This window comes from Camponotus vicinus, unplaced genomic scaffold, assembly GCF_025532165.1.
Source record: "Camponotus vicinus isolate PSW18456_S1 unplaced genomic scaffold, iyCamVici1.0 SCAF_3, whole genome shotgun sequence".
In the NCBI taxonomy this organism is placed as follows: domain Eukaryota; kingdom Metazoa; phylum Arthropoda; class Insecta; order Hymenoptera; family Formicidae; genus Camponotus; species Camponotus vicinus.
The window spans coordinates 2,214,827-2,239,117 of NW_028141967.1; the positions used below are offsets into that span (position 1 = coordinate 2,214,827).

Genomic DNA, 24,291 nt, shown 5'->3' on the forward strand with positions numbered 1-24,291 from the left:
GAGTCTCTTTTTGACCCGCATGTAAGCATAAAAACTATTCTTCTAGATTGTATAAAAAGTTATTCTTCTATCTTGTATATAAAAATTTCTCTGCTAAAAATCCTGAGAGATTCTTGATATACATAAATAATTGAATTTTTTTTACCAAGAGAATTATTTAAAAGTGATTATTTAGTTAATTAATTAATTATATTAAATGCTTTAAGGAGATTAATGTTAAAATTGGAAGAGGAATATGTCAACACATGTGGTGTTTTGAAGGTTAATATTAGTATTTATTTTTCATTTACGGTACAATATTTATAGCTTACTTTTGTGTCGCTTGTAATATTATACTCGGATAATCGATACAGCTTAAGGTTCGTAACGATACGAATACAAAGGTTATACGGTATAGCAGGAAGACCTCGTTCTTTGAGAACGAGATATTTTCCACAGCTTATTTTTCCTCTCGCAAAATCGATTTGTTCGACATGGTAAAGCGAAAAAACCTAACAAGATAGAAATATCACGTATTTCTGTCAGTCAATAAATTAACAAGAATTATAATTAATAACCACTGTTGATCACTATTTATTTTTTAAAACTCGTACTATAAAATGCGCGTGACAAAAGGAGCGTCTTTATAGTATCTCCGCAAAGAAACAATGCAAGATATATCTAGCTAAAAAATTAATAATAAATATCTATTTATATCGATACATAATTGTTCTTACATTGTTTTTAACAAAAAGACGATCATCATTATCGTAATTTCTCGATGAGAATAAAATAAAATGCACTTATAAGAAAAAAATTAAATAAAATTTTTTATAAAAGTTCTACTTGAGAGATATCAACTTGAAAATTTTCAACGCACAAAACTGATGACATTGACTTGATTTTAATAATTAAATTAGTAATTGATAAAAAATCATTGACGAAATTTTACTTTCAATCTCTCTATCGTTAAAATGTGTACGAAAACTTTTGTTTTTTTATTCAAGACTGTTTAATACTTTATTCAAGACCGTTTAATACTTTTTACTCAAGACTGTTTAATACTTTATCAGTTTGGTTATATTAAGATTGAATATATCTTTGTAATCAGTTGTGTGAGTTGAAAAAGGAGGAAAACAAAAAGACTTGCTTACTTCGTTCCATCGAGATCAAATCACTCGCGACAGGTTTCGGACACCATTTATGCACACGATCCCATTTGTACTGCTTTCTTCGTCGAGGACTAAGCTCGTACGCGAGGATGGAAACCGTAAGAAAGCGGATTCGGGTGCGGATATCCGGTAAAGCCCAGTTTTTGCTACACTATTTACACAAGGACTATGTACAATATGTTCTTAACACGTCCCGGTTAAGACTAGTCATTTAACGATATAGCGGAAACCCTCTCGGTTTTCGTTGTCGTAACAATGTTATCGTCGTTAATCCGTTCTTTGCTTCTGGGAATAGTCAGTTGGTCAGTTTTAATCTCGCTGCTAAAACGATGCTGCTAAGCGATTATAATATCCAACTGGAAAACGATCTAATTTTCCTGGTCGCTCGATAAAATTCTTTTGGATCAAGCGTCTTAAACGATGGATGTGTCAAATTATTAAATTAACAACGTTTCCTGAAGATTTTCTGAAGATTAAATATCTCTTCGCTTTATTAACGATTCTATCTATCTTGTTCACAGCTTCTCCAACGTTTATTTAACTGATTCGTAAGATTTTCATTTATCAATAGCACTGAATTTGTTTTAATATTGCTTGCTATCTTTTAAAGATTATCAGAGAATTCTTCTAAAATTGAGAGTATTCTTCAGGAAATATTTCATTGTAAATCTTAAAATTCGTGATAGTTATTATGATGAGAAAATGGTTGAACATTGTTGAAAAGTTTGGCGAAAATCCAGTAAAATAAAGGATAGCTTATTTCAAGAAGAGAATAAAGTTTTCTATAACTCTCACATAACATTTCACTTTCGTTTCCATGAAATCCGTGTCAGACGATACAGGGGGACCAAATCCCGTCTTCTTCTTCTTGAAGATACGTCAAAATCTCGACTTCGTTAGAAGATGACGTTTTTCGCGACGGATGATATTTCTTCATCTCGCCTCGTCAAATTCGCGAAATCTGCGTCTTTAGTCGTCGCGATCCAGCCACCGCGAGTCAGGCGTCATAGCAGCTGCTCGTCGAGGATAGATCAGAGCTACGCTCTGTCGGGTCAGAAGATAACTGTCAATGGCCGGCGAAAAGATTCGTTTCCCGGCGCCGGTGCCGTCTGGTATCCACCGTATTGGCCCATCTGCGGGCCCAGTAGACCTCCAGCCTGGACTGGTCCGGGATAATAAGCGGGCAGAGTCGCTCCAGGACTCGCGGCCGACGATGTCGATGTCGAGCTTGCACTAGACGAGCCCTGCTCAGTCCTTTCGTGTTGCTTGCTCGTGTCTGGCGACTCGGCGGCCGGTGATCTCGCGGGTCCGTTTCCGCCGACGACGCTACCCGGGCTGGATTCCTCGTAGAGCTTGTTGGGCTCGTAACTAGATCGGCTGTAATCAGCGATGGCCGGTTTCTGATCCATGTAGAGTTTGGACTGTTCAAAGTACGCTTTCGCCGAGTCCAAGTAGGTCCGGGAGTCCAGATAGGTCTTGGGGTTGGATGAGTCCAGGTACTTGGGGTCCGGGTACATGCTCATCGCCAGGGTGCTGGGTGGCATGTAGGCGGCGCGATATTTGTCAGCTTCCATGGAATACTTCATGGCGTCCATCGAGCTCACTACCTGGAACACAAAACGAGGAAACTTCTAGCCTTGCGAATACAATATCGCTGTGGATCTTCATATTTCGTGACTATTACACCGTTTGAATATAAATTTAAAAGAGGGAGAATTTAATTTATTAATAAGACTTTTCACAAACGGAATTAAAAATCCTAGAAGAATTTATAGAGGTCATTATTAACTTTCGCAGATTTTTGCACTTTGAGTCCGGACCCGGATCCGTTAGAAAAACGTATACGACGAGGGATAAAAAACAGGCGACAAATTCGAGAGTCGAGATGCATTCGATTCGGTCGGCGCGCGCAAATCGCGAAATCGGTGGATCCGGGCGACGCGACCCGGTTCGAAAATTTGTTCTACGTCGAAGACAACGCTGCCAAAGGTCATAAATTTCGTCACCAAGCACATTCGGATGGCCGTGCTGCCGAGTTGAGAAGGGGATGACTGGCCCCGAGAGATGACCGGTGTTAAAAAAGGAGAAGGAGAAGAGAGAGGGAGGGAATAGTGTGCGTATTGCCGATTCTATAATTCGTGGCCGAAGGAAGGACCGTGCGGGATCCTTTGTCGGATCGTTAAGCGGCTTTGTCCGGATGATTTACATGCAGTCTTAGCGATGCTAAGTCTCTCCCGCCCGCTACGACCAATTGATTACACAGCGCTCGGTTTCTCTCGCCTCGAAGTCCCCTTTTCCCTCCTCTGCAATTCGCGAGGATCGCAACAGTGTGTCCGGAAATTAAAAAATTTCTTCTGACCGCTCGACGTTGAGATATTCGCATGAAAATTCATCCGATCGCGACGACTTCGACGATTATCACATTAACCGTTAAATGATCATAAGGTATATTTTGCGAGAAATGTCTCACAAATAATTCCGGTCCAATCGCAGATCGAATTTTAAATTGATCTTGTGTTGCTTCGGAGATTGAATAAAATAACTTAAAACCTAAAAAATAATTTTTTTGGTCAACATATTCAAATCTTGAAATTTAAACAATTATATGAAAAATTAGACATATAAAATTACGAGTCTACTTTTATTCAATAAGTAAGAAATTTTTTAAATTAATTTCATCAAGATTTATTCAACTTTTTTTAATCGATATTATTTAAAGCACAGTAAATTTTATACAATATATAATATAAAGTCAAGAATGTTAAGAAAAATTATTATGTGTGTGTGTGCGTAACTATACGCAATTTACATCGACATATTAAATAATCGTTATTTTCGGATATGTCTACCCTCGTCATTATCGCGATAGTTTATTCCGTCTTCATCTACGCCGTCGTTTTAGAAGACTTAATTATCCAGCGCGATGTTGCTGCTAAAGAGGACAATGACACCGTATACCGTTCGCCTCTGTTTTCGCTCACAAAAGACCGGCATTCTCCTTTCGCGCCATGTGTCGTCGAAGTCGAGAGCGAAAGAGAATGAGCGCACTTTATTTTCCAAATGGCCTCGAAGCGGTGGGAGAGAGCATAGAGAACGAGAAAGTCAACTCCCTCACATCGCCGCATATTGTGTCGCGGCCCTCGATATTTCAGACGCTTCAACATTTTGTAAGAACTGCTTCCGAGAGAGATCCGCTTATGAGAGTGTGCGACCAAGTACTCGAACGATTCCTATCATTGATTGTCGATCTTAAGACTCATTTTTCACGAAATTTATACAGATAAGAATCGATCGTGTAGCACATTTTGCTGCGATTTAATCAACTTTCTCTCTATCTCATTATATTGCCAATTTTTACACCGAAAGAAGATTAATTCGTCAAATTGAAGTCTTATGTTAAATTGATTTTGATTTAGAAGATGATGAATTTATCATCTCGGAAAGATTGCAATTTTCTCCAGAAACTCTCTATTAAAGACACTCTTTTTGAAATTTCTCTCGGAAACGTTGGCCTAGGTTTGCGCCGAGAGTCCGCGAAATTTCTTTTTTTCCGCGATCGGATTCCTCGCGACGCTGATTGCGCTTCCGGTGCTGATGAGCCGGCGAGAGGAAGAGCTCAAACTCGGCCGGGCATGAAGATAACGTTGGAATTCTTCAAGCGTGCCGCTCGCCGTCGGTGTTCGCCAATAATGGTCGCTTGTATCGCGCCGGTGCGTCGTTCCAGACGCGTCGGCCATTCAGCCGCTGAATGCAGAAATAACTAGCTATCTGTTTGTCTCCCCGTAGCCAGCTGCGGAAATTCATACACAGACCACGGTCTCCGGTTTCTGTTTGCGAAGCCACCCCGGGGGCCCCTTTGTTGCGACAACGAATGAAACGTACCTACACTCATCCTCTCTCCTGCTCTACCTTCCGTTCTTCCACCCTCATCCTTCCTTCTCCTCCTCGTTCTCCTCCTCCTCCTCCTCCTCCTGCTTTCCTGGATCGACTCTTCCTCTTTCACGCGCAATTCATCTCTCTCTTTTTCTTTTTCTTCTACTTTTGCTTTATTTACGCGGCCGACGATCTGTCTCGCGGACTCGATACGTCCAGTCGCCAATTGTCTCGAAGATAAATGGATTTGTGATTTGACTTTGTGGCGTTGTGAAATGTCGGCGGGTTAAATAGAAACTGCTGCTGTTGAAATAGAAACATCTTGACCAAGATTACTCTCTAATTCCTCTCTCATCTTAGATTGAGTATTTTTATGATATTTACCTTAATCATCATTTTTATCAAGTGACTTTTAAATCAAAGAGGCTTTTAGCCCTTTTCCTTAAAAGATAAAAAAAATTGCATGACGCAATCTATAATTTTAAAAAAATACATACGTTATATATTTCTCTGAGAATATTTGATCCGGAAAATATTGCTAGCCTTGCAATTAAACTAGGAACTAAAAAAAAAAATCAGTAAATCAAATCAAATCAATAAATGAGTTTATCGAAAAATTTATGTATATATTTACGAATAAATTAATTTTTTTAAATTTATGTATATATTTACGTATAAATTAATTTTTTTGATTAATTAATTTTTTTTTCACTTCGTTAAACAATACTGAATGGTCAATTAATAATTCGCGCGAGAAAGAGTTAAAGATAGTTAACCGGTTATTCTGTCCTGCGTCCGTAATATGTCCTGAAGCACGTTGTATCGGGGCACTTCGCACCTACACACATATTGGTGATATGAAAGAATTATCGACTTACCTGAGCAGGTGCCGCGAGACCAGACATGGCCGCCGATTGTTGTGCAGCCGCTGCCGCGGCCGCAGCCATGCTGGCCGCAGAGAGGGAACCGTAAGCCGCCGCAGGGCCGTAATAGGTGCCCATCCCGGCTTGTCCCATGCTACCGGCCATCCCTATAATGTTAACAACACGCCGATATCGATAAATAAGACGGTAATTTGCGGGCCATCGGTAATTTTCATCCGCGCGATATATTAATTACACGCAAGTTGCATTTATGTAACGTGGACGATGCAAGAATAATTATATTTCGTGCCTCGAGTGCTTGTAATTCTGTGGCAGATTGTTAATTAAAACGCAGGTAAGGCTGGTACGAGAATGTCAGAACGGAAATATTTTTTTTACAGTTAACCATAAGTTGGTCGCGCGAATATCTGGCGTTTTTTTCTCGGATGGTTATTGAACTATTGAAGAAGTCGGAGATTAGCATATCTACGTTTTTGACATATACATATTATGATGTTTTTATTTTTTGCATTTCTGTCTTAAATTATAGTTTCTTCAGCCGGAAATATTGAAAAATAAAATAAGAAATAGAGAGATGTTGGTTCAGCAAATAGTAAGCGGTTACTTTTGCTTCAGGATAAGAAGATTCGCGTTTTCTTTTGGGTTCCGACAATGATCGCTAATGATCATCGACTATTTTCGGTGAAGATTGATATCTGGTTCTCTATCTAACACGTCTCCGTCTCTTTTTTTCTACCGTTTTGCATGTTTTGCCGTTCGTTTAGAAAGAGAAAAAGAAAGGGAGACGAGAACGTATGCTGGGTGGCTTATCGATCATCGACAAAACCTTCGACGAAGCCCCATTGTCGAGTGAGGACGATAGCGACCGGGAGATGTTGCTCATTCGCTTCGTTTCAGCGAAGCTAACCCGAAGAAGGATGATTGGCGTTGAGTTCCTCGAGATTTATGATCGTCAATGACGTCCAAAGATCTCGCCAAAAGTGAGACGAGTGTTTCGGCAATCGACATGCTGCCCGATTTTGGACGTGAAAAAATCGCGCAAGATCTTTACCAGAATTCCCGATTCGTCATACTTCATGAAGCAAACTTATTATATCGATTATTTTATGAATAGATTTTGTGTGAATTCGAAAGCGACTAAATTCGACATTTTTTTTTACATATATGTATAAATTATTTTTATAAATTTAAAATAGTTATAAAGATAATTTACACGTATATATTTTTATATTTTAAACTAACATTTAATGTAGATATCTTGGATAATAATATAAATATATTGGTTACCGATAGTATATTCTAACTCTCTTACATTGATTTAAAGTGAAATATCAGCTGACTAGAAAACATCAAGTAACTGTTTTTATAGTCACTTCGTTAAAACGCATTATCGGATTTTTTTTGTATCGAGTTTTTGCCTTTTCGATTCAATTAGAGTTAATCGGACGTGGTGAAGTTTATTTACGGCGTCTGTCGATTTTGATTTATCTTTTTCGTCGACGGAGATTCGAGAACAGATGTTCGATGAATCGGGCTCTTGGTACGCGCGAGTCCCCTCGGTTTGCAGAGATTTGTTTGCCGTTCCTGGGCTGCTATTGTTTTCATTGTTTCGCACTTCGTACCGGATTACGTAATTTTGAATTTCCATGTCGGACGAAGGCGCGAGGGAGACGCAACCTGATTACTAAGTCTAAATATTTTACGCGCGTCGTGACCGTCTGTCGCAATTCTCCCGTCGCATAATAATTCAAACGCAAACACAAAAGATTCTACCGTGCGACGTCGTTTTCTCCGCTCGGCGCATCTCGTTCTTCGTTTCGAAACTCGCGAATGGTTTACATTAGTCTTTCACATATTCATAAAACCTGGATGAAAAATAGATAAGGGATTATATATCACCTGTACATTCAACGTGTGACGTGCGATTTTATATGTCTATATTTATCGTAGAAATAAAAATATACGCTAATTATCTTGATATGTTTCGGTATTTTTCATCATATTAAGATAAGTTTGAATTGATGCTCTTGATAAGAAAAAAAATGAATATTACTATTTAGTTTAATTTTAAATTATTAAGGGAAAATTAAAACTTTGCAAATCAGAAGAATTAAAGAACAAATTTTTATGCAATTTGGAGCATAAAAACTTGTTCTACATAATATATTTTTTAGACAATTTTATTTTTCTTAATTGGAGAGCACGCTTTATCGTTGTAGATTGACTTGATATCGCGGGGGTGCGGGGATAAAACGGAAGAGGGAAATGGGGGGAATGCGCTGAAATAAATCCTCGAATAATTCCCTTCGGCGCTGTAGGACTGTACTTTGCGGATCGTGTTCGCTCGTGGATTCATTGGACGCAGGCACGCGAGCGCATAAACATGTCGCAGGCTCATTATTTATCGAATTGTCTTAAGCTTCTGCAGTATTATGCGAAAGTCCACGCGACTCGGCAGTCACGCCCGGGGGTTAAAAAGGCACATGACTTTACGAAAATATTCGCGATCGTAAATCTGTCACTAGTTGAAAAAGGACAATCACCCCCGTAGTATACGTCTCTCCGGTGACAATTCAAAAGATTTTAGGGGATATGTGTTTTGCATTTTCTTCCCTTCGTTTTTTTTGTTATTTCCCTTGCATAAACTAATTGTCAATATATTGTCATAAAAAAAATAATATTCTTTTAATCTAAATGTAATATTTTAATAATTCGATTTTTTCTTTGGAGCTATATAAATTTTAATGTCATATATATTTAATCAATTTTATTAGTTTAATTTGTTTTCGGGAATTATGAATTATAATATGTTTATCGCAGCTGACGTTAATAAAACGTTAATAATACAAGTATTGCAAGTTGCGATAAGGATTTCGAGTTAACACGAGAATTAGTGATTTCGCGCATTGTCCCCGATTTTATGCTTGAAACTTGGATTTGGTTTTAAATTGGATCCTTAGAGACAAGCAGTCTCATGCCAGAGCGAAAATTTAAGCCAGTAATTTATCCCAACCACCTACGCAGTTGTCTTATGCGCGTGCCACTGGCCGAAAGGTAGCAGAAATGCCCGGAAGGAATGACTCTTAGAAAAAAAGAGTAAATGATCCTTTGAGAAAAAAAGAGGAAATAATTGAAGGATAATCACCCCCGTAGTATACGTCTCTCCGGTGACAATTCAAAAGATTTTAGGGGATATGTGTTTTGAAATAGTTTTAAAACCTTTAAAACGAATAAAAGAACAAAAAGGTGTTTTTACCTGTTATTGTGGTACATTTAACAAAAAGGGCATTCAATAGTTGTGAAAATGCAACAATATATGAATGGTATTATACACAAATATACATAAATATTGACAACAAGATGATGGTTTTTATAATGATAATAGTAAAACACTTTCCATTTAAAAAGATTTGAGTTTTATTTTTTGATGGCCACTTTAACGCAGTCAAATTTTGTGTCTTTCTTCTCCAAATTCGTATTCTAAAAGTGTGAATTATTTTGTTTGTATGTTTCCTATTCGAGATTATCTAAATGATGCAGGAATTTCAATTTCCGAGTTTGAATAGAAATGTGCAGAGAGAAGGTCACGAAGGAGATATAAATGGGAAGTAGAATAGTCTCCCGCGTCCGATAAATCGGAGATTACCGATCGCTTTTCGCGGCGAGATCGCGTGGGCGTCGAGGGATAAATTCCGACCTTAATCGCGACATCACCATTGCCGGAATTAATAATTTCTCGAAAGATATCTGTAAACTCTCGCCTACACTCTCTCGCGGGCACGAATTACATGACGACGATAAATTACAGGGTCAATACGAGCGCGTAATATATAATGTGTCATAAATATTCGAATACTATCTTGTTTTTATGTTAAAAATATATTATAATAGCAGCAAGAGAGAATTGTGATAATAAAAATGAGTTATGAAAGCAGTCCAAACAAAAACCTATCAAGAAAATCAAAGAAAAATATATGTACTTTTGAATTTAAATATAAAACTTTTGTAAAACGCTCCATGTGTGTGTTTACATGTTATTTAGAAGCAATAACAATCTCAAGTCGGAATAGTAATCGTAGAGGGAAATAATTTTAATTGCAGGAATATGATTTAATTTGTAATTAAACGTAGTAATTGAAGCGAATGTAATACAGTTATATAATTTGAGAGATAAATCAACGATGACGGTAACGATTAATTAATATCACAGCAGGCACCACGGTGAACTATTTTCAATAATTACAATATAGTAATACGATCCAACTACCGATTGATCGAACAATTGGCGCTTGGAAAAACGAATGCGGCGATATTCGTAAAATATCTTGTTTACACTCGTTACTTTTAACAATGCAATTATTCATACACTTTCGGTAACAAATAAATAAGTGGATGATACGATGCTTTGTTTATACACGAAAAATGTACACGTATTACTGCAGTGTAATGCAGACAACGCGTCCGCGCGCTGTCACCTTTGTTGCAGCGCGTATCAAAGAAAGATTGCAATAATTAAATTACAAATCGCGCCGCGTTCATCGCGCATAATGCATTCGCGTTTCCGTCGCGCGTTAATTAAACAAATTGGTAGCGTACCGCGCATTTTCCGTGTTCTTCTACGCGCTTTTGCATGCAAAACTCGGTTCCATTACGCTCGCTCAATTGTCACAATAAACTAACCAGACATGACGTGACGTCAGTCTGCGTAGTCGCAAGTGTTCGGCACGAGTGTTTACGCAACTGCGAGGTGCAATATTTGCAACAACATTTCCACGCGCCACTTGGCTGCATTGCGGTACAACGAGGTGATTCCCGTCAAAGCCGTCGGATAGATCGATTTTTTTTTTATAATTTAAAAGCGGTAAATGTTTTCCCAACAAGACGAGAGCGCGACATGAAATTGATAATATTATTAGTGATAGTACGCGAAAATATATTGCAGTAATGTTAATCGATTTAAAAAAGGATTTATCTTTTGACGCGTGATAATGTTATATAATATGCAAAAAATTAATTAAAATAATTACCGGCTCGAAGAGCGTCCATGGGAACACTTGGGTACGGAATACTGTAGGGGTAGCCTTCTTTCCGCAGGGTCTTGGGTTTCCTTCGCGGTCTGTACTTGTAGTCTGGGTGTTCCTTCATGTGTTGGGCTCGTAACCTCTTGGCTTGGTCGATGAACGGGCGTTTTTCGTCTTCCGTAAGAAGTTTCCATTCCGCGCCTGCAACAAATTTCACGTTACGATTAATAATAAGAGCGTGAGTACGTCAAATGAGTAGATTAATTGTAAATATAATTCTAAAATCGCACATTCGAATATTAATCAATTTGATTCATTAATTCGTTCCACGTGTTACAGTGTCTTTTCTTGCAATTATCTAGTAACAGTATTTAACGCTATTCGAAAGTATAAATATTTGACAACTGTCACTTCATTCCCGCAAATTGATTTGTAAATATTCATAAGAACGTAAAACCATTTGCGACGAACGGCACTGATTAGTACTTTGAAGCCGAAAATTAGTACTTTGTATTTGCTTTTGTATTATTTGCGATTATTCATCAACCGATGAAAAATTAAGCTGCTTTTAAAAAAAGAAGAGGATGTAAAAATTGACAAAATAAACGTTTCACATGATGAAATATATAATAATCCAAATCTTTAATTAAAAATTATACGATTAATTGTCACACGCGTTGTGGCTTTTCGATTCGCATTTAAACGCTCTCGGAGGGATTCTGTGGAGGGACTCATTGGACGGGAATCGTTTTTAACCCCTTCGTCACTCCTCTACCCCTACCCAGCCAGCGAGCTGATTGTTTTGCGCAGAATTAATTACCACTTGTTGTCGGCGACCGCCGAGGCGCGCACAAAGCGCGAAGCCCCGGTATTCTGGAAACGGAACCTGCTGGTAGCGAGGTGCGCGACACACCGACCCCCCGACGCCGAGGGGCACAATGCGCCCCAGGGTTTGCACCGCGACGCCGCCAACAATGGCCGCCGCAGCGAGACGTCGACGTCGCGACGTCGCGAAGCTCGCGTTTACCGGAGATTGATTTCACCGAGATTTCAGTGTAGCGAGGATGTGTCGCAAAAAGATCCCGAAAGACAAAGATTGAATACGGAACGATCCGTCTTTCATGACGTATCTAATCTTTCAATTTTAAAGTTAAGAATCTAAATTTAAGATTGAATTTCATTCATAGACACTACGAGAAAGAAGGAAGTAAATTACGTAACACACCTGCAGATATTAATTATTGATTACTGGAGATTGATTTGGTTGAGATTTCAATGTAGCGAAGATGTCGCAAAAAGATCTCAAAAGATAAAAATTGAATATAAAACGATTTGCTTTTTATGACATCTAATCTCTTAATTTTTAAGTTAAGAATCTAAACTTTTAATTGAATTTTGCTCAAGAAAGAAGGAAATAAATTATGTAACATACCTACAGGTATTAATTATTGATTACTGAAGATTTATTTGGATTTATTTGAGATTTCAATGTACAGAAAATGTATCACAAAAGGAACTCGAAAGTTAAAGATTGAATATGGAATGATTCGTCTTTCATGATATGTCTAATCTCTCAATTTTTAAGTTAAGAATCTAAATTTTTGACTGAATTTTGCTCAAGAAAGAAGGAAATAAATTATGTAACACGCCTACAGGTATTAATTATTGATTACTGAAGATTTATTTGGATTTATTTGGATTTAAATCAAAAATTAAAATAAAGCAAAAGGCTACGAAATAGAAATCAAAGACGAAATATTAAATATTCTTTGAATTGGTTAGATGGAAATATAGGCACATATTTCGTACTAATACTTACGACACGGTAGCCTTTTGCTTTATTTTAATTTTTGATTTATAATCATATGAACCGTTAATTTTTCCTTTGTTGCTTTTTATTTGGATTTATTTGAGATTTCAATGTATCGAGAATGTATCACAAAAAGAACTCGACAGATAAAGATTGATTATGGAATGATTCGTCTTTCATGATTGTATCTAATCTCTTTCAATTTTAAAATTATGAATCTAAATTTTTGATTGCATATTTCTCAAGAAAGAAGGAAGTAAATTATGACACACCTGTAGGTATAATTATTTTAGAACAGGAATTTTATGACATTTTCTTTTGTTGTTAAACGCCAGATGGCTCAATTTGATGTTTTAAATTGAGATTTGCTTGGTATAAGCCGGTCGCAAAGTCGTCAAAAGTAACTTTTTTCATGCCCTTCACACGAGAGCTTTAATAGCTCCCGAGTTTTTCTTTTCCTTTTATGCGGCTTGACCAGGATTACCGGACGCAGCCGGGAGCGAAAAAATCGTCGGGAGGAGGAAAGGGAGAAAGCAACACAAGTAATATTCCGAACGGTTGATAGGATACGAAGTTCCATTTAAGGGAGAAAAATTTTCAAAGAAAAAAACAGATAAATACAATTGTATGAAATTTTAAAAAAATAATTGAATAATTTAAATAGAAATTTGTAAACATATATAGTTTTAAAAATTATTGGATAATCTACATTATTTTCTTGTCAGAGAATTATCTTGCAATTGAAAAAAAATAATAGTAGAGAGAAGAGAAGAGGATCCCGCGATAAAGCTGATAAGAACGTCGGAAGCTGGGAATTCACGGTGAATCCTACAGATCCCTTGTTTTTCCCGTTGTTGTTGCCTGTTACCAACAGCAACAACAGCACTGTTGGACAATACGGATACGTGGTGGCGCACAATAAACCCCAAAGAAAAGGTATCGGCAAGCTCTGAATGAGTTCGAGAATCGTATCTCTCGAGACAATAGCAAGCTGATAACGCGAAATTGTTCTCGATAAATAAAAATCTCGCGTCTTAATTAATTCTAGAAATATATACCGCAGGTTATGTGAAATTCAGCATTTTCTTATTTTAATTAAATTCTGTAAGGAAGCTCCAAATATGCTCCAAGTAAATGCAAGAGTAACTTATTCTGTAATTTTTTCTCATTCTTAAGAAATATTTTTATCTATTTATCTCTCTCTATTTATCTCCAAGATAAGCCTTTGGGGGTAAGATAAGAAAGTAAAGTTGCTTTTTCGTGCTTCACATAAAAATATTCCCAAGCGTTTCCGTCGTTTGAGAAATAGTGGTTTAAATTGACGACTCATGAACCGCGTGAATTTGCCTTCGGAATCAAAAAGCCGAGGCGACTTCCGGTCGCGCAAAAGGGGTAGCCCTGTGCTCACCATTTATATTACGGCTTATCCAATCGATACACGTTTTCCCGTCTGAAAGGCAGGTGGCACGATCGAACAAGAGAGGGAAATGGCAAGAAGAGGGTGGCGGGGGTGGCGGCGGGTTTCGACGTATTTGTTTAGAACAAAGGCTTCCAGGTACTGATGGTATTAGTAAGTTGGCGTTCGCGGGCAATACTCCTTCGTTTTCTCTTTCCTTCTTTCTGGGGTTGACGATGACGGTGGCGACGACGACGACGACAACGACGAGGACGATGAGGAGCGAGCTTAAAGCACAATGGCACCCGCTTTTCAGTCCTTTCGTCGGCGGACAATACCGTTTATTTAACATCGTTTAAAAGTACAAAGCCTGTTAATTAATGGACGAGGATGGCGAAGAGGAGGACAGAGGGGAGGACCGGGAAAGAAGGAAGACGAAAGAGAGCAGAGGATGGCGTGGCCGTGACGTCGTCCTCGTTTCTATGACACGACCAATGCCGCTAAAGAAGGCCGTTAAAGAATACGTCAATTGCCTCGTCGATTAATCTGGAGCGGTTTATTAGTTTTTTCGTAGATTCGCGCAAAGAAATAGATTCCGGTAATTTAATCTATTATAACTTTTCATGCATGAACATTGAATTTTTCGGAAGAGAAAGAGTGTGTGTTCGAAGCGTGACAGTTGAAGATGGTGAGACGAAGGGGTGGCAGTGCAGCTACTGCACCGCCGATCGATCGGCCACCCCCTCCAACCCTTCCCGGACTTGTCCCCGACGATGAAACGTGGAAATTGGAAAACGTTTCCTGCATTTCCTGTTGGCGCGGGGGGACTTTGCGACTTGAGGCTTCGAAATCGAACTTGCGTCCTCGGGATTACGTGAGAAAATATGTTTAGTGTTAAAAATATACCGCCTAACAAATGAAACTTGTTACAATAGATGAATGAAGTTTCCAGTCTGCTAATTAGTAACATTGTCTGTGTTAAAAAGACATTTGTTTGAAAGGAACATGTACAGAACAAAAAAAATTTAGTATGATAATGATATTCATATATTTGAAGATATTAACGCAACAAAATAAAATTTAATTCTTTTTAAAGCAATATTTGCACTGATTATAAATTGATACTTTTTATGAGCAGAATGAATTAGTCTTGTATTTTTTTTATATCGAAATAGTGTCATTATTATAGAAAAGTACGATCGATATTGCAAAACAATACAGACACTATCTTGTAATAATGAATGTTTTTGAATTTTCAATTGTTCTGCATTTTCTTGCCTACAATTCTTATATGTTTTATATTTATTAACATATCCTTAAACATGTAAATAATGTTTTGCACTGTAATCCTTGTTCGTAAAGAGGCATGGGATAAATCATCGAGTGTTATGTTCTCGATAATAGCGCGAAATTTCATTAAATACATTCATTTGCCGATGTATGGTATAATTACGTCGTTAAATAAAGCGACATGGCTAAAAAGGAAATCCTATCTTGAGTCCTCTTCGCGTGCCACGCTGCTAATAGCCTTTACCTTTTCTTACAGCACGAAACAATGACGCTGTTATTCTCGTTACTGGCGTCGCATCGTGCCAATTAAGAAGATGCCTTCAAGGCATACACATTACGCGCTACAGATGATTCATTTTTTTCGTAACATAATGCAGTTTTGTTTTATTTTTATAATAAACATGATCTCACGTACAGCGAGATCTCTTTTATGATTTTGTTAACAATTATCTTGCAAAATATTTGCGTCATATTATTTTATATAAAGCTTCCGCGTCCCATGCGATATTTTATCTCTTTATTACATGGAATATGATGATAAAGCATCTTTTGTTATTTTACTGATATTGTTTTGTAATAAGATTATTTTAATATTACATAATTTATAAATTTCAACGATAGGTGTTGTGATGGATTTAACGTCTGTTTTTTGAAAAGAAAAAATCTGATTGAGAAGAATCTATTTAAATATTTAATTAAAATTCTATAGAAAAAGAAATAATATATCTGAAATTTTCTAATTTTGATTTATTATTCGATTATATTTGAGAAGCTTAGATCGTGAAAAGTTCTTCGTACTTGATTCCTTGCAATTCAAAGATTATTAGTGTTTCGAGATTTTAAGTAAACAAAACTCCGGGAAGACTTTACTCCTTTATGCATCTCCTTAATCTTTCCCAATCCTTTTCGCGCAAAGTTTGTCGCGGAATTCGCTCGAGGAAACTGATTTTACTCATAAGTCTCGAAGTGGAGCAGAGAATCCCGGCCTTTGTGACACAAAGAGCGACCGGTGGGCGGCTCAAAGTAGTGACGGGCGCTTTTAAGGGAACGGGATGCTTTAAGTCTGGGGACGATCATTTTTAATCATGACCGTGAGAAGGGAGAGAGAAGGCGGGAGAAAACGCGAAGATGCGCGTACGTGTACCTGAACGCGTTATATATATATCGCCTTTGTCGCAACGAGCGTCATTGTCCTCGCGATTCTATAGGTGAGCGTGCAGCGTCGGAAGATTCTTCGCGAATTATTTCCCCTCGCGGATTCCGCGAGCCAACGGTTACGTTTACTTTTGTGAAGGATCTGCGAAAGTTAGCGGTAATATCTTTTCTCTCGATATTAGTATTTGACAGATCTTTGCATCTACAGCCGCTGTTTCTTGAAAAGCCGTCGGGAAGTCGCGCTTGAATGTCATTATCGTTGCGAGAAACTTTGCATAAATTTTTTAAAAATATGATACAGCCGACATACATGATGCTTATCTTTTTCATTACATTCATTGATGTTAAATAAAATTACAATGTTGTACGAGAAATAATATAAGTTGTATAGAACATGCAAATGGAGATTTAGATCTTTTTCTATTAACACGAAGGCGATGAAAGGTAACCGTATTTCATTATTTTTTTTTTTACTTTAAAATGTAGAAGCTAATTTCAAGCAATGCTTTTTGTTCGATTATTCGACAGAGAATCGCGAGATGTTACTATTCAAGATTGGTACCACGGATAGTTTCGCGAACCAATGTTGGTTGTTTAAGAAGTTAAATTAGATTGTCTTTTAGGGCCATAAGACGGGCATTCTATTTCCGAGAGGATTGCAAAACCGAGACAAGTCGTTCTTTTAACGCGCTCGAAAGAAGTTGATGTCTTTCCTCTTCAAGGCTTTGGCAAGCGGCAGAAATACTTCATTACGATGAAAGCTTCTCCCGAGTCTCCTCTCCTCCAAATCCTGCGCTCTCCCTGCCGTTCTCTCTCATGTGTTTATACACCCTCTATTCCTCTCTCGTCCCGTTCTCTTTGTTAACTCCTCTCTCGAGGGTGTTTGCATCGCGTACGTGTGTTTTTACGACGCAACATTGTGTTGGAGGTGGCTTTAAGAGAGGAAGACAGACTATGAAATGGAATCTCATTGCAATCCTTGTGGCAAGACTATCAAAAAATAATAATAATAAAAAAATCAGTAGAATTGTGAGATCGAATATGATTATTTCTATAAAGATTTCAAGATTAATAATTCTTTTATAATCTTAGTCGTCAACAGCATTATTATAGTTTTTGATGATTACTTAGGGTCTATCAGAAAATAATATATTATTAATAGTATATTATTCAAATTTCTCGATAAAATAATTTTATGAATCTCGTACCTTTATTTTTCTACGTCATTTTTCTATCTTGATCTTTCTATCTCGATCAAAATTGCCATCATCCTCGAAACGCTTAAGCCATTCGTTCGAGTGGAATCTCGAAGACGAAAGGGAAAGGGGCAAGGTTTGGACGAGCAACTTGCACAACAGGAACGTTACAGCGAGGTCCAATAACTAGATTAGCTCTAAGCGTCTCCCGACAGAGCACTCACTTTAAAGAACCCCTTTCTCGTCGTCTCTTGCGCCACGATTATTCCCTTCAGGATCCCTTAAACGTCCTCTGAACGTCGTGAAACGTGGTAAATTGTCGGCTCCGAAGATAAACGCGCGAATCGCCATCTACTAATTGATGCAATAAAACCAGAGGATGCTTTATCACACTTTTCAACCGGAATTATTTTAGCCGCTTGCGTCCCGATATAAAGTGTTTCTCTCGATGAAAAATGCCTCTTTCTCTTACTTGTTTTAAAATTGTTGTGTGTGAGCGAAACAATAATATTAATACCAAATTTTAAATTTCAATTCCAATTCAAAATTAAAGTTCAAGAATCAAAGAATTTTAAAGAGAATCACAGAATTAAAATTCCAAAGCTTTAAAAATTTATAATCTCAATAATCTGGAAGTTACAAAGTTACAGAAAACTCTAAAGATTTGACATTCAAAGAACTTCCAAGAGATGATTATTTTTTAAATAAAGTCCAATATATACTCGACAGATTAAAAATGTTATAAATCTTTGAAGAAGCTCAAATATTCTTGTTACATTATGTCGAAATCTTTCCCTCGCTGTCTTTTTAGAATTCCTATGTGGCTAGTCCAAGCATTCACGTAACCAATCGAGAAATAAGATGACATTCTTCCGGATACCTTTGTGATCGGGAAAAAAGCGAAACGTGACATTCCACGCGCCCACCCGCTAAATTCCGATCACCGTATTGAGAGAGTACGGAATTTTGTATCGCCTTATATACGTAGGAGTTTCGCGGTAAAGAGGAAAGGGACAAAATCCGCGAGTGTTGCAACGTAGTGTATCATCCAAAAATATGCTCGGCGACGAAAGAGCGACGGAAAAGTGTCGCGCCGACAAAAGAGGAAACGCGGAGGAAGAAGCATAGGAGAATAAAGATGGGCTGGGGAGGGTAGGAAGATGGAAAATAGAAAGGGGGTGGTACATCGAAGGTTCGAGCGTGCGCATCATTTTTACCGAGAAGGAGGTGGCGGAGGAAGAGGAGAAAGAGGAGGAGACGCTTCCCTTATTCGTCGTCGCCGGGGAAACGAAAAATAGGGGATGGAGGGTGCGAGGCGAGGAGAAAATGACAGATAAAGGAACTCGAGGGAGTTGCGGAAGATCCTTTGTTGATCTCGACTGTGAGGTATTTAACAGAAATACTAGACGGAATATATATATCTCTCTCCTTCGCTAAATCACGCGACATATGCGCGAAGTCGTTCATAAAAAGAAATTAACGAAAGAGAATATGCACAAAAAAATGACACTTCCAATTATTCATCGTGAGAGGCGACGTTGCAAAATCGCGAATAAAATGTATCCAGTAGACATTTTCGTAACACGATGGATATGCATCTTACATTTTATTTTGAAAAACTATATCCTTAAAAGATGGTCTTTTAATAAATTTAAAATTATTTAAAATTTAAAATTTATCGAGACGATGAATATAATAAGAATATTAAGATCTAAAGTTCTTGGAAATACAAAATTTTTTCTCAAAGTCTTTTAGAATATTGCAATATAAAATTTCCCTTTTAAATTGATGACATTTGAAACATCAGCATTTAAAAGTTTCTACAAGCTGCAACTTTGCAAGTTTTATTAATCCGAAAATTTGATTTTATAATCTTTTAGAACTTAAGAGAATGTGGAGAAATCTCGAAAGATTTAATTTATATTACTGATAAGCATTCGTAAAAATAGAACGTATTATCCTGGAAATCTGATATTCACTTACCTAGCCGTTTGGAGATTTCGCTGTTGTGCATTTTAGGATTTTCTTGAGCAATCTTCCGCCGCTGTAGCCGTGACCAGACCATGAAGGCATTCATGGGCCGTTTAATGTGTTCCACTTGCACTTTCTTGCCACCCGGGCCGAGCGGGCTGTTAAGGCCGACCCCCATGGGACCGACACCGACACCGGCACCACCCGGTGGCGATGTTCCCGTCATGCCCTGCATACTACGCAGGGTTTCCGTGAAGGAGCCGTCGCACATGTTGCCGCCGGCTCTGTAATTAAAGACAGCTACCAATTAGTGACCTCTGTTAGTCCAGTCAATCCAGGGATCATGCATTAATCCCATGAGGCTTAAGAATTGATTAAAAGCGAAAGAATAACGGAAACTGTCACTGAATGATTTTTATTTTAAAACACTTATCAAGAAATAATCGCCAGGTAAAATTTTATTCAGAAGGCAAGAAATTAATTGTGCTTATCAAATAATTTATTACTTTTAATTACATTTATATATATATTATTTCTCTCCTAATGTTTATGACGAACATTTATTTTTGAAATTTTTTAAACAAATTTTTAATTTTGTGTCTCTTTAATTATCTTGTTGATAAAAAATTATTATCTAGTAGTAGGATAATACAAAATAAATAGGAAATAAATTCTCGATGACTTTCCTCTTTTTTCAAAAATTCTGACACTTTCATACAAAATTATATATTTTTACACACAATTAATTATCATAGCAATACACGTACACACACATATCACTTTTTTATTTTTTATTTTCTGTGCATAATTATGAGAGCAAGCAATTCTCGATCGATAGACCGCAACTGTATCATCGTAAAGGCTTCGTGGGGGGTCGAGCGAGACGAGCGTGGGCCCTTTCCTCGCAGTATCGGCGGTACATAATTGCTTATTCGTTTGCTCCGCAATTCATAAGCAAATTAATCTTATCCTTTTCTTCGTATCAAAGCCATTAACCAATCTCGGCACGTTCCGTGCGTTTTCTCGTTCTTCATTCTCTGCTCTAAACGTCATCCCTGCGGCAAAGGGTGGGCCAAACGACTCATTTCCCTCTCTTTTCCTTTCTCTCTCTCTCTCTATCTCTCTTCTTTTTACTCCGACAATTCTAGCTTCTCGAACTAATACAATTATCGTGTTGAATCTCCTTGAGCGTTCGTTAAAAAAAACTTGTAGTAGTCAGGGGAGGGTCTAAAGAGAGAGGGGGAGCGGTAGTTACGATTTTGTAAGGCTAAGATCACCCCCCGTGTGGAGGAGGAGGGGGACAACGAGAGAGCGAATGCCACCCTCGAGTGTCATTCAGGACGGATTAATAGATACGTCGGTTAGACGAAGTTGCAAGGGTGGAACAACCACCCCGTCATCATCGTGGTGTTTGGGGTGCTCTCTGAGTACTCCTCCCTTTTTATTTCTCTCTCTTTCGTTCTTTCTCCGTCCCTCTTGGGGATAGCTCACTGAGACCGAGAAGATGCTGGAAGTAATGGCTGTTGACAACCCAAGCGACGGGGGATTAGGAAGTGCTAATTGAATGTTTAGGTACGGGTCACTGATAGAGAACCGGGGTACAGCAAGCCGCAATTTATTGCTTATTTTGACAATAGAGCGTTTATTTGTGGAAAAACATTGCATGTAACATATAAGCGATTGAAAGTTTGTTTCATATATGAAGAACAGTATTAAATTTGACGCATAATTGCGTAGGCTTATTCCGTGTTCACGTTTAAAAATATTCGAATAAATTTAGCACAATTATAAATTATTAGATAGGTATTTTATATTTCGAAAATTACAACTTTACCATAAATAACAGTTTTACAATTTTCAGGAAAATATCATTTGTCATTTAATCAAAATTTTTGCCTAGTTCATTAATTACATGATATAATTGAAGTAAATAATATTTTTTTAAGCTTGAATTAATCCTTTAATTTAAACAGATAGTATTTATTTTACAGCAAAGTTTCTTGAATGCTGTATATCACACGCGCGATTGTTTCGTATTTTTTGAATCTGTTTTTAGAAAAATGAAAGATTTAATTGAAGGTAATTGATTAATAAAAATTAATTTTATCTCGTTAATATGAAACAACTATATAGTGTTCAATTTTAAGAGATAAACTAAAGTCACGCTTTATTTCCACAGTTTTGTTATTAATGTTGGTGAGATTTGGAAATATTCTATATAAAATTTTTAATATAATATTTCATAATTTTAATATTAAATATAGAAATATAGAATTGTTATATCTTTAAAAATACTCTTTAAAAGTAAGTCAGTTACGATAAATTATTTTCATTTCTTTTTATTAATCAAGTTTAAGATGTTAGACATTTAAAATAATATTATTAATTGTAATTAATATAATTTTATGACAGATAACTATATAAATTAATAATAAAAATTAACAAAAATTAAGATGATTAAAACAGTTGTTTGTCATTTTATTAAAATAGATACGCCAGGTCTAATAATTTCTAATAAATTTTTTTTTATTTGGAATAGTTTACGGACTCTCTCTTCCTTTGAAAAAAGGAATATATAATTTCTATTAAAAGATATCAATTATTCAAATCATTATTATTACAATGTTTATAGTGTATTATTATGTTTAAATGATTATGGTGTTTTTTTAAGAGTTTTGTATAGTAGTTTCATTAGTATTGAGGAATATTATTTCTAAAGTTATTTTTATTGTGTTAAAGAGAGTCACTTAGTGATTTAAACATAGATGTCTTCTTTTGATGATCAAAAATATATGACACGATTATATGACAGTTTCCACTATTCAATTCACAAGTTTAAACTTTCATCACTTATGTGCGTGTGTGTATTTGTATAATTGCACAACACATTATATTATATTTTTTAAAAAGATAACAAAATTTTGTGTTTAAGAAATAATGATAAATTCATTCTCGGATCTCTGGGGAGATGTTTTATTTATTGCTAATAAAATTTAGGTGTTATCTTGAGAAAAATGTTCTCCCTCATAATTTGACACATAAAGCTTTCTTGAACCAAAACACAGTTTTATAACTGACACAACAATAGTCTTGATTCTATCTGAGATGTTCAATTTGTCAAAAGAGATTTTGATGTTGGCGATAAGATTTTAGGCCATCTTTGTGAAAGATCCGAAAAAATTTCAATCTTCAAACTTCTCTCCGATCCTAATCGTGCCCTTGCTTGCTCATTTTTCTCGTAAACTCACCTCATAAAGTGGCCGGCGGCCCGTTGGTGCAAATCCAGCTCAATTTTGCTGCCGTGATTGAGACTTTCGTCTCACAAAGCTTAACAACTTAATCACAAGGAGAACGCGACAATATTTGAGGGAAAGGGTCACTGCACTGCTTTAATTATGTTATGCACATAATCAGATCAGGGTCCTCGATTCACTGTCATGTCACACTGGCTCCCAGTTCTTCTGTCAGTTCTCTTGTACATCGCGATCGACACGATACTGATGCTCAACTTTATCTCATTGATGTTGAGACTCGCGACGCGTTTTTGTTGCCGATGCTGAACCTCTAGCCTGACTCGCGACGGTAAGAGACGGAGACCGGCACTGGTTCAGACTTATCTCGCGGATGTCAGTTTTGGAATGCCATCGGGTACGAGGATCGGATCTGAGTCAGCAGCGCTCGGGAGACCCCCTCTTGTACGCACGTTCTCGTGACCATGGTAACCAACTGGTATAAGCCAATGGTACATTCTGGAGGGCGGGCGAACAGCGTGGTGGAAGCATTTCGGTATTCTGATTGGCCTAAGTGTAAAATTGTCAATAAAGGCCAGTAAGGTCGGTTACATGGATCGGTCTGTTCCTCGGCTTGTTTCTATTTGGCTACGTGCGCCGACCTTTCTCGATGGGCCTGCGTCGTGATCATGAGGAGCACGATCACGAGGAGGCTTCTTGGATGCGAAAACAACCCTTCGCCAAGCAATAATTATGCTTCAAGTGTTTGGAAATAATTTTCTCGTTTTAACGTCTTCAAGATTTGTCTAGTGAGAAGTGTCAAAAAGTTAAAGATGATAAGGAAAACATAGGAAATTGTATATACATGAAACGTCATATCTATTTCATTGATACCATTATTAAAAATCGTCATGATAATTGATAATTTTTCACTTTTGAAATTATTTTATCCTGACATTTTTATATATGACGTTGAACTTATCTTGCTCGTATTCTCTATTAATTTACAAAAAAGATTCCTTTGCATTCAAGTTCCATTCTGAATTTAAATCTAGATCAAATCGAGAGTAGGAGTCGATAAGATGAAAAGAGAGACGGAAGATGAAAAAAAGAGAAAGAGAGAAGAGTTCTGTAACTGTTCTGCTGCCACCACCCCCACTTTCACAGACGAACCCAGCCCATGAAGAGTGGGAGACAGGCAGGATCATGAAGAAGGTTGGACGAAGGCGGAATGGTGGGTGCTAGTATCAAGACTTGAATTCGAGAGAACGCTGGCTAAGAATGGAAATAAGAAAGCGACTTCCCCCCTTCGAT

General features: G+C 37.3%; 1 protein-coding gene across 1 annotated transcript; it reads right to left on the minus strand.

Moving 5' to 3' along the window:
• Positions 1-259: 259 nt before the first annotated feature.
• LOC145968486 (uncharacterized) lies at positions 260-23,374 on the minus strand. Its single transcript, XM_083093984.1, has 5 exons — positions 22,996-23,374; positions 19,760-20,031; positions 10,936-11,130; positions 5,903-6,054; positions 260-2,758 (listed from the first exon to the last, which is right to left on the minus strand). The coding sequence occupies exons 1-5, from the start codon at positions 22,998-23,000 to the stop codon at positions 2,204-2,206; spliced, it is 1,179 nt and encodes a 392-aa protein (XP_082950110.1). The 5' UTR covers positions 23,001-23,374; the 3' UTR covers positions 260-2,203.
• Between the last annotated feature and the right edge of the window lie 917 nt (positions 23,375-24,291).